This window comes from Bufo gargarizans, unplaced genomic scaffold (assembly GCF_014858855.1).
Source record: "Bufo gargarizans isolate SCDJY-AF-19 unplaced genomic scaffold, ASM1485885v1 original_scaffold_1618_pilon, whole genome shotgun sequence".
Classification (NCBI taxonomy): domain Eukaryota; kingdom Metazoa; phylum Chordata; class Amphibia; order Anura; family Bufonidae; genus Bufo; species Bufo gargarizans.
This window is the reverse complement of record NW_025334437.1, coordinates 101,015-110,814: the sequence shown is the minus strand read 5'-3', so window position 1 is coordinate 110,814 and position 9,800 is coordinate 101,015. Positions and strand designations below refer to the sequence as shown.

The following is a 9,800-nucleotide window of genomic DNA, read 5'->3' as shown; positions in this document are numbered from 1 at the left end:
GGGAGCAGTGAATGGGCATGGAGCAGGATAGCTTGTAGTGTAACTTCCACTAGCGGTACCGCATCTCATCTAGCTGACAGTGAGGAAACCGCAGCCACTGTGAGAACGGGGAGACGCGGGAGCAGCTCCGCTGGAGACAGGGTGGGGGCTCTGAGAAGAGCCTTTGGGTCCGGAGAGCGGGGGGCGCTCACTTGGCGCTGGTGTACTTGGTGACGGCCTTGGTGCCCTCGGAGACGGCGTGCTTGGCCAGCTCTCCGGGCAGCAGCAGGCGCACGGCGGTCTGGATCTCCCGGGAGGTGATGGTGGAGCGCTTGTTGTAGTGAGCCAGGCGGGAGGCTTCCCCTGCGATGCGCTCGAAGATGTCGTTGACGAAGGAGTTCATGATGCCCATGGCCTTGGAGGAGATGCCGGTGTCGGGGTGCACCTGCTTCAGCACCTTGTAGACGTAGATGGCATAGCTCTCCTTCCTGCTCTTCCTCCGCTTCTTGCCGTCCTTCTTCTGCACCTTGGTGACGGCTTTCTTGGAGCCCTTCTTGGGCGCTGGGGCGGACTTGGCGGGCTCGGGCATTCTGACTGAAGACACAATCTCGTCTGTTCTCCTCCTCCCTCCGCAGCGGTATTTATACACGGGCCATGCAAATGAGCTGCTGCTGACTGCGCGCCGATCTACTGGAGGAGAGGGTCACGTGGTGTCTCCACTTCTCCCAATTGGCAGCCTCACATCCATCCAGCTGAGCCGGGGGCGGAGCAGCGGGAGGGACGGGAGAGGTGTGGTTCACATTATTCAGCAGAGACGGGGAGGGGGGGGGGCTGACGGAGCAGCAAGAAAGGAGGGGCTAACATCCATTCATTCACCTGAGTCGGAGGGCGGAGCAGCAGGAGGGGTGGGGCTCATAGCCATCCATTCAGCTGAGCCGGGGGGCGGGGCTAACATCTCTCCTCAGTCTATCAGGGCCTCTGCTCGGCTGATACCCGCCCCGCCCCTCACTGCGCCCCGCCCTCTGCTGGTAGTGATGCCGCCGCTGAGTGTACTGTGCGTGCAGGGGGGTCGTGCGCTCTATCCCTGGACACCAGCGCAGCGATGGAGCCGCTCTTCTCCGCACAGAGAATACGGGACTGTTCTCCACTTCTCCGGTGGGGAGCGGGAGAAGGCGGCCACTGACGGGTTAGGGTTAATACTGAGTAGGCTATGGGGGCGGGGCTATAGAACTAGTACCATGACTTTTGAAATTCCCACTCAAAGAGCTGGCGCCGCTGATCTCCGCTGTGGAGGCGTCCTGTACTCGTTGAGTGCTCTGATGGTCCGGGCGTCACACAGGGGCACTTACCGCTCCTGACATGCGGCGAGTACATTGCTGCTGCAGAGGGTTCGCCCCCTGTGTGTAATGGACTGCTCCTCCACGGCCGCTGAACGGTAATTGAGCGGGAATTTCAAAAGCCAGAGATCAGCCAATCACTGTAACGTAGTTGTTCTGTAGCTCCGCCCTCTTCTCCCGCTCCCCACGACCTTCACACCGGAGAAGGGGAGAACAGGCCCGTATTCACTGTTCGGAGAAGAGCGGCTCCATCGCTGCGCTGGTGTCCAGGGATAGAGCGCACGATCCCCCTGCACGCACAGGACACTCAGCGGCGGCATCACTACCAGCAGAGGGCGGGGCGCAGTGAGGGGCGGGGCGGTTATAAGCCGAGCAGCGAGGCCCTGATAGACTGAAGAGAGCGGCGCTGACAGGGTTAACCCTATTCCTTCCCGCAGAGGAGCCGGAGCCCCCGCCCGCCGTGAGCGGAGATCGAGGGCAGAAGGGCGGAGTGGAGCTCGTCTGAGGAGGCCCGCCCGCTTCATGTAGGAAGGGCTTATTACCTGAAGACACGCCCATCACCTGGGACTGACGGATAGGATGAGGTTGGGCTCCGCCTCTTGTGAACGATGATTGGTAACGGGGGTTTTGGCGGGCACATCATTGTACGAATAAACCAATAGGGATGTAGGGGTGTGGTTTACATGAGCCAATGAGGACGAGGCCAGGAGTATAAATGATCTGCACGGTCCGCTCCTCGCCTCATTCTCTTGCTGTGTACAGATCTCTGCAGCGCCATGGCCAGAACCAAGCAGACAGCGCGTAAGTCCACCGGCGGGAAAGCTCCCCGCAAGCAGCTGGCCACTAAGGCCGCCAGGAAGAGCGCCCCCGCCACTGGCGGAGTCAAGAAGCCTCACCGCTACCGGCCCGGGACCGTCGCTCTCCGGGAGATCCGGCGCTACCAGAAGTCCACCGAGCTGCTCATCAGGAAGCTGCCCTTCCAGCGCCTGGTCAGAGAGATCGCCCAGGACTTCAAGACCGACCTTCGCTTCCAGAGCTCGGCCGTCATGGCCCTGCAGGAGGCCAGCGAGGCTTACCTGGTCGGGCTCTTCGAGGACACCAACCTCTGCGCCATCCACGCCAAGCGGGTCACCATCATGCCCAAGGATATCCAGCTGGCCCGCAGGATCCGTGGGGAGAGGGCTTAGATCTGCGCCCCGCACCCAACAAAGGCTCTTCTCAGAGCCGCCACCTCCTCCTCAGACGAGCTCCACTCCGCCCCTCACCTCTGCTCACAGGAGGCGGGTTAACCCTTTCAGCACTGTGATTAGTAAGAGCAGTTCCTTTATCCAGAAGGCGCTCTCTCTGTATGTCCCCCGTCTATAAGGGACTCGCTGACCGTGACCGATAACCGCCTCCATCCTCCCTGCCCACCGCCCTCTCCACTCAGCGCTGAAGGGGGCGGAGCTATAGGACAAGTGCTTTACAGTGATTGGCTGATCTCTGGCTTTTGAAATTCCCTCTCAATTGCAGTCCGGTTAGAGATCAGCGGCCAAACCCTCTCCAGCAGCAATGTCTGCCGCACTATGTCCGGAGTAGTGCTGTCCGATCCGTGTCAGAGCAGCAGGGGGAGCGGAGGCGCACACAGGACAGGGGGTCGTGCGCTGAGGCTAAGAATCCCATCATCCTACTGACTTATAGACTCCTCCTATTCTCCGAGTCACTAGAGCAGCACACGGAGTCTAGGACCAGGCTGCAGCGGTATAAAGCCCTCCCAGTGCTGTCCATATGATAGGACGCCTCCAGCAGTGCCCCCCACTCAGTATAATGCCCAGACCAGTGCCCCCAGCTCCCCCTCTAGTCCTCCGTCAGGGCACCACTGGTCTAACACTTATTACCTATCCGGGTCACTTGTCAGCCCGAGTCAGCGACTGAAGCCAAAGACTCCATTCATGTAAAACATCCCATCTCTGGTCAGGAGCGGTAAGTGCCCCTGTGTGACGCCTCCACAGCGGAGATCAGCGGCATCGCCAGCTCAGTCGTACAGACCATGTGGGCGGCTCTTAGAAGAGCCTTTGGTTCGGGGCAGAGCCGGGCTCACTTGCTCTTGGCCGGCTTGCTGCTCTCGGTCTTCTTGGGCAGCAGCACGGCCTGGATGTTGGGCAGGACGCCTCCCTGGGCGATGGTGACTCCGCCCAGCAGCTTGTTGAGCTCCTCGTCGTTGCGCACGGCCAGCTGCAGGTGACGGGGGATGATGCGGGTCTTCTTGTTGTCGCGGGCGGCATTGCCGGCCAGCTCCAGGATCTCGGCGGTGAGATACTCGAGCACAGCGGCCAAGTAGACGGGAGCGCCGGCGCCCACCCTCTGGGCGTAGTTGCCCTTGCGGAGGAGCCTGTGCACACGGCCGACCGGGAACTGGAGCCCTGCCCGGGATGAGCGGGTCTTGGCCTTAGCCCGCACTTTGCCTCCTTGTTTGCCGCGTCCAGACATCGTTCTCTTCTCTGTACAGATGAGACTGACAGCCCCGCTCCGCCCGTCACCTCTTATACCCGGGTGGCGCAGGGAGAGCTCCTCTGTGATTGGCTGAATCCAAATCCGGTTTTCAGCGCCAAATCCTGCAGCCAATGAGGAAGCAGATGACCTGAAAAGGCTTGTGAGGACACGCCCTCTTTTCTCCACCAATTGCCGGCCGCCCCCATAGCACAGTGTCCCGGTGTATCCCCGAGTGCCCGGCTCTGTGGGTCCATCCAGCCGCTCGTCCTTCACTACCTCCTCCCCCTCAAGTGTCCAATCACTACTCCCCCCATCCTCCTCAAATGTCCAATCACTACTCCCCCCATCCTTCTCTCTGGCCGATCACTACTCCCCTCATCCTCCCGATCAGTGGTCTATAATGAGGGAATAATCCGCCTCGGACATGAGGCTTCCATGTATTCACACAATGCGGCAGCTCCGTCCTAGAGAAGGTGGGGGCTCCGAGTAGAGCTGGAGTGGGGGGCGGAGCAGCAGGTGGGGCTCTGAGAAGAGCGGGGGGCGGAGCAGCAGGAGGGGAGGGGCTCACATCCATCTAATCAGCCGAGCCTGGGGCGGAGCAGCAGGAGGGGAGTGGATCACAACATCCATTCAGGTGAGCCGGAGGGCGGAGCAGCAGGAGGGGAGTGGCTCACAACATCCATTCATGTGAGCCGGAGGGCGGAGCAGCAGGAGGGGAGTGGCTCACAACATCCAGTCGGTTGAGACGGGGGCGAAACTCGCAACAATTCATTCAAAAGAGCCGGGGGGCGGAGCAAGAGGGGAGGCGGGGCTCACAGCCATCTAATCATCTGAGCCGGGGGCGGAGCTTGTCCACGGCCGCTGAATTCTAACCGGACGGTAATTGAGCGGGATTTTCAAAAGCCATGGTACTAGTTCTATAGCCCCGCCCCATAGTCTGCTCAGTATTAACCCGTCAGTGGCCGCCTTCTCCCGCTCTCCACCGGAGAACAGTCCCGTATTCTCTGTGCGGAGAAGAGCGGCTCCATCGCTGCGCTGGTGTCCAGGGATAGAGCGCACGATCCCCCTGCACGCACAGTACACTCAGCGGCGGCATCACTACCAGCAGAGGGCGGGGCGCAGTGAGGGGCGGGGATCAGCCGAGCAGAGAGGCCCTGATAGACTGAAGAGAGCGGCGCTGACAGGGTTAACCCTATTCCTTCCCGCAGAGGAGCCGGAGCCCCCGCCCGCCGTGAGCGGAGAACGAGGGCAGAAGGGCGGAGTGGAGCTCGTCTGAGGAGGAGGTGGTGGCTCTGAGAAGAGCCTTTGGGAGAGAAGTGCGGGCGGCGCCGGTTACTTCTTGGCCGCGCTCTTCTTGGCTTTCGCCGCTTTCTTAGCCGGACTCTTGGCAGCCTTGGGTTTGGCCGCCTTCTTAGCCGGACTCTTGGCCAGCTTCTTGGGCTTGGGGGCAGCCTTCGGCTTCTTGGGGCTCTTGGCTGCTTTCTTGGCCGCGGCTGGTTTCTTGGTCTTTTTCGGGCTCTTGGCCGGAGCCTTCTTGGGCTTCTTCGGGGATTTAGCGGGTTTCTTGGCCGCAGTAGCTGCAGGTTTCTTGGCCGCGCTCTTCTTGGCTTTCGCCGCTTTCTTAGCCGGACTCTTGGCAGCCTTGGGTTTGGCCGCCTTCTTAGCCGGACTCTTGGCCAGCTTCTTGGGCTTGGGGGCAGCCTTCGGCTTCTTGGGGCTCTTGGCTGCTTTCTTGGCCGCGGCTGGTTTCTTGGTCTTTTTCGGGCTCTTGGCCGGGGCCTTCTTGGGCTTCTTCGGGGATTTAGCGGGTTTCTTGGCCGCAGTAGCTGCAGGTTTCTTGGCCGCCTTGTCCTTGGTCTCCTGCTGCTTCTTGTTGAGCTTGAAGGAGCCGGAGGCGCCGCTGCCCTTCACCTGGGTGAGGGTCCCCTTGGTGACCAGAGCCCTGATGGCCACCTTGATGCGGCTATTATTCTTCTCCACATCGCATCCTCCTGCAGCCAGAGCCTTCTTCAGGGCGGCCAGAGACACCCCGCTGCGCTCCTTGGAGGCGGACACGGCTGTGACGAGGAGCTCGGACACGCTGGGACCGGACGGCTTCTTGCTTTTCTTGGCGCCCCCTGCAGCGGCGGATTTCTTCGGCTGCCTCTTGGACTTGGCGGCCGCTTCGGCGGGAGGAGGAGCGGCGGCTGCTGGCGCGGTCTCTGCCATCTTGTGTGGGACGTAAATACAAAGACTTCTGTAGAAAACACTGAGGCCGGTGACGCGTTATACTACCCTACCTCGTGAGATTTCCCTACCCTCTGACTTCCTGTCGCATGAGCGATGACGTCGGGGGGCGTGTCTCACTTTTCTCCATCTGCGCATGCCCAAAAGGACACTCTAGTGAACGTCTCAAGGCTGAACTTAGCAGCACGCCGGGAACCTGCGCATGCGTCTGGGAGCCGAGGTAGGGAAAAATCACGGGTCAGTGCGCAAGCGCAGTTAACTCATTAAAATCCACCCGATATACGCGCCTGCGCAATGTGATGGTAGGGAAAAATTACGTCCCAGTGCGCAAGCGCCGGGGGTAAGCATGAATATCCATGCCAAAAGCACTTTTAACCCTTTGCAGGAGCTATTCTCATATTGGTTCTTGACTGATTGTCCTCCTATATATAGGTTCTATTATATAGGGGGTCTGTCTGCACAGTATATGGGTGGGGGGGTCTGTCTGCACAGTATATGGGGGGGGGTCTGTCTGCACAGTATATTTGGGGGGCTGCCTGCACAGTATATTTGGGGGGCTGTCTGCACAGTATATTTGGGGGGCTGCCTGCACAGTATATTTGGGGGGCTGTCTGCGCAGTATATTTGGGGGGCTGTCTGCACAGTATATTTGGGGGGCTGTCTGCGCAGTATATTTGGGGGGCTGTCTGCGCAGTATATTTGGGGGGCTGTCTGCGCAGTATATTTGGGGGGCTGCCTGCGCAGTATATTTGGGAGTCTGTCTGCGCAGTATATAGGGGGCTGTCTGCACATTAAATGGGGGGGCTGTCTGCGCATTAAATGGGGGGGGCTGTCTGCGCAGTATATGGGGGGCTGTCTGCGCAGTATATGGGGGGGCTGTCTGCGCAGTGTATTGGGGGGCTGTCGCACAGTATATGGGGGGGTCTGTCGCACAGTATATGGGGGGGCTGTCTGCGCAGTATATGGGGGGGCTATCTGCGCAGTATATGTGGCGCTGTCTGCGCATTATATGGGGGGGCTGTCTGCGCATTATATGGGGGGGCTGTCTGCGCATTATATGGAGGGGCTGTCTGCGCAGTATATGGGGGGGCTGTCTGCGCAGTATATGTGGCGTTGTCTGCGCAGTATATGGGGGGGCTGTCTGCGCAGTATATGGGGGGGCTGTCTGCGCATTATATGGGGGGGCTGTCTGCGTAGTATATGGGGGGGCTGTCTGCGTAGTATATGGGGGGGCTGTCTGCGCATTATATGGGGGGGCTGTCTGCGTAGTATATGGGGGGGCTGTCTGCGCAGTATATGGGGGGGCTGTCTGCGCATTATATGGGGGGGCTGTCTGCGTAGTATATGGGGGGGCTGTCTGCTCAGTATATGGGGGGCTGTCTGCTCAGTATATGGGGGCTGTCTGTGCAGTATATGGGGGGGTGTCTGCTCATTATATAGGGAGGTCTGTGCAGTATATGGGGGGGGGCTGTCTGTGCAGTATATGGGGGGGGCTGTCTGTGTGGTACGGTATATTGGGGGATGTATGTGCAGCATATTTGGGGGGGGGGGGCAGTGTATTATATTTGTGGCCTGTGTGTTAGATGTGTACAACCCTATTTTAACAAAAAAATAAATAAAAATTCCCTATATCTCCTATGCCATGGCATGTTTTTTGCTACGAAACTGCAGCCATCTCGTCACTTGGAGAAGGATGAGAAGCGGCCCCCATCCAGAGGGACACACCTGCCACCAGATCCGTCTCTCACTGGATTCTGTAATCCCCGTCTGCTGTGTATATGTGCACCGTCCGTCTGCTGCACTGCGTCTGTTCTGCCATTTGCTCTAACCATTTTAATAAAAAAAAATTGTGTCACAACTCTGACCAGCATGTTCTCCTATGGAACACGAAGTACCTGAAGTGGAATGAAGAAGCCCATGTTTGAGGCCTGCGCCCTGGCGGGAGCATTGAAGGGGCATCTGACAGGTGACGAGCTGCTCCTGTGTACTGTGATCACCGCGAGTTCAGAGGTCGGCAACCATAGGCTGTCCACATGCTGTGAATTACATCTCCCATCATGCTGGTAAAGTATTATGGGAGGTGTAGTCCAAAACATCTGGAATACCAAATGCGTATGAATGAAAAGCATGGTGTGTGACTGGTCAGTAACAAGGGTTGAAGCCTTGACGTGGCGTTACTGCTCACATGTGTATCCATGTGCCAATTCAACCAATGTGAGTGACTGTAATTAATACTGATTAGGTAACTATAAATACTGTGACAATGGAGAATTAAACGACCGTATCTCCTACACACCGCTTACACCGTGACTGTATCTCCTACACACTGCTTACACCGTGACCGTATCTCCTACACACTGCTTACACCGTGACCGTATCTCCTACACACTGCTTACACCGTGACCATATCTCCTACACACCGCTTACACCGTGACCATATCTCCTACACACCGCTTACACCGTGACCGTATCTCCTACACACCGCTTACACCGTGACCATATCTCCTACACACCGCTTACACCGTGACCGTATCTCCTACACACCGCTTACACCGTGACCGTATCTCCTACACACTGCTTACACCGTGACCGTATCTCCTACACACTGCTTACACCGTGACCGTATCTCCTACACACTGCTTACACCGTGACCATATCTCCTACACACCGCTTACACCGTGACCATATCTCCTACACACCGCTTACACCGTGACCGTATCTCCTACACACCGCTTACACCGTGACCATATCTCCTACACACCGCTTACACCGTGACCGTATCTCCTACACACCGCTTACACCGTGACCGTATCTCCTACACACTGCTTACACCGTGACCGTATCTCCTACACACCGCTTACACCGTGACCGTATCTCCTACACACCGCTTACACCGTGACCGTATCTCCTACACACTGCTTACACTGTGACCGTATCTCCTACACACTGCTTACACCGTGACTGTATCTCCTACACACTGCTTACACTGTGACCGTATCTCCTACACACCGCTTACACCGTGACCGTATCTCCTACACACAGCTTACACTGTGACCGTATCTCCTACACACCGCTTACACCGTGACCGTATCTCCTACACACCGCTTACACCGTGACCGTATCTCCTACACACTGCTTACACTGTGACCGTATCTCCTACACACTGCTTACACCGTGACCGTATCTCCTACACACCGCTTACACCGTGACCGTATCTCCTACACACCGCTTACACTGTGACCGTATCTCCTGCACACTGCTTACACCGTGACCGTATCTCCTACACACTGCTTACACCGTGACCGTATCTCCTACACACTGCTTACACCGTGACCGTATCTCCTACACACTGCTTACACCGTGACCGTATCTCCTACACACCGCTTACACTGTGACCGTATCTCCTGCACACTGCTTACACCGTGACCGTATCTCCTACACACCGCTTACACCGTGACCGTATCTCCTACACACCGCTTACACCCGTGACCGTATCTCCTACACACTGCTTACACCGTGACCGTATCTCCTACACACCGCTTACACCGTGACCGTATCTCTACACACCGCTTACACCGTGACCGTATCTCCTACACACTGCTTACACCGTGACCGTATCTCCTACACACTGCTTACACTGTGACCGTATCTCCTACACACTGCTTACACTGTGACCGTATCTCCTACACACTGCTTACACTGTGACCGTATCTCCTACACACCGCTTACACTGTGACCGTATCTCCTACACACTGCTTACACCGTGACCGTATCTCCTACACACCG

At 57.7% G+C, this 9,800-nt stretch overlaps 3 protein-coding genes and 1 pseudogene across 3 annotated transcripts; 1 reads left to right on the top strand and 3 right to left on the bottom strand.

Annotated features, from left to right (window-relative positions):
• Positions 1-149: 149 nt before the first annotated feature.
• Positions 150-733, bottom strand: LOC122923456 (histone H2B 1.1). The gene has a single exon (XM_044274264.1). The coding sequence runs from the start codon at positions 566-568 to the stop codon at positions 188-190; it is 381 nt and encodes a 126-aa protein (XP_044130199.1). The 5' UTR covers positions 569-733; the 3' UTR covers positions 150-187.
• A 1,191-nt stretch (positions 734-1,924) lies between these two features.
• Positions 1,925-3,075, top strand: LOC122923440 (annotated as a pseudogene).
• A 308-nt stretch (positions 3,076-3,383) lies between these two features.
• LOC122923449 (histone H2A type 1-like) lies at positions 3,384-4,019 on the bottom strand. Its single transcript, XM_044274258.1, has one exon. It carries the CDS (start codon positions 3,783-3,785, stop codon positions 3,393-3,395), a length of 393 nt encoding a protein of 130 aa, XP_044130193.1. The 5' UTR covers positions 3,786-4,019; the 3' UTR covers positions 3,384-3,392.
• Positions 4,020-5,087: 1,068 nt separating this feature from the next.
• On the bottom strand, positions 5,088-5,996 carry LOC122923442 (histone H1.11L-like). Its single transcript, XM_044274250.1, has one exon. The coding sequence runs from the start codon at positions 5,994-5,996 to the stop codon at positions 5,121-5,123; it is 876 nt and encodes a 291-aa protein (XP_044130185.1). The 3' UTR covers positions 5,088-5,120.
• Positions 5,997-9,800: the final 3,804 nt, after the last annotated feature.

Bases quoted from the DNA above. Each gene is read 5' to 3' on its own strand.
- LOC122923456 (XM_044274264.1), bottom strand. From the start codon at position 568: ATGCCCGAGCCCGCCAAGTCCGCCCCAGCGCCCAAGAAGGGCTCCAAG.
- LOC122923449 (XM_044274258.1), bottom strand. From the start codon at position 3,785: ATGTCTGGACGCGGCAAACAAGGAGGCAAAGTGCGGGCTAAGGCCAAG.
- LOC122923442 (XM_044274250.1), bottom strand. From the start codon at position 5,996: ATGGCAGAGACCGCGCCAGCAGCCGCCGCTCCTCCTCCCGCCGAAGCG.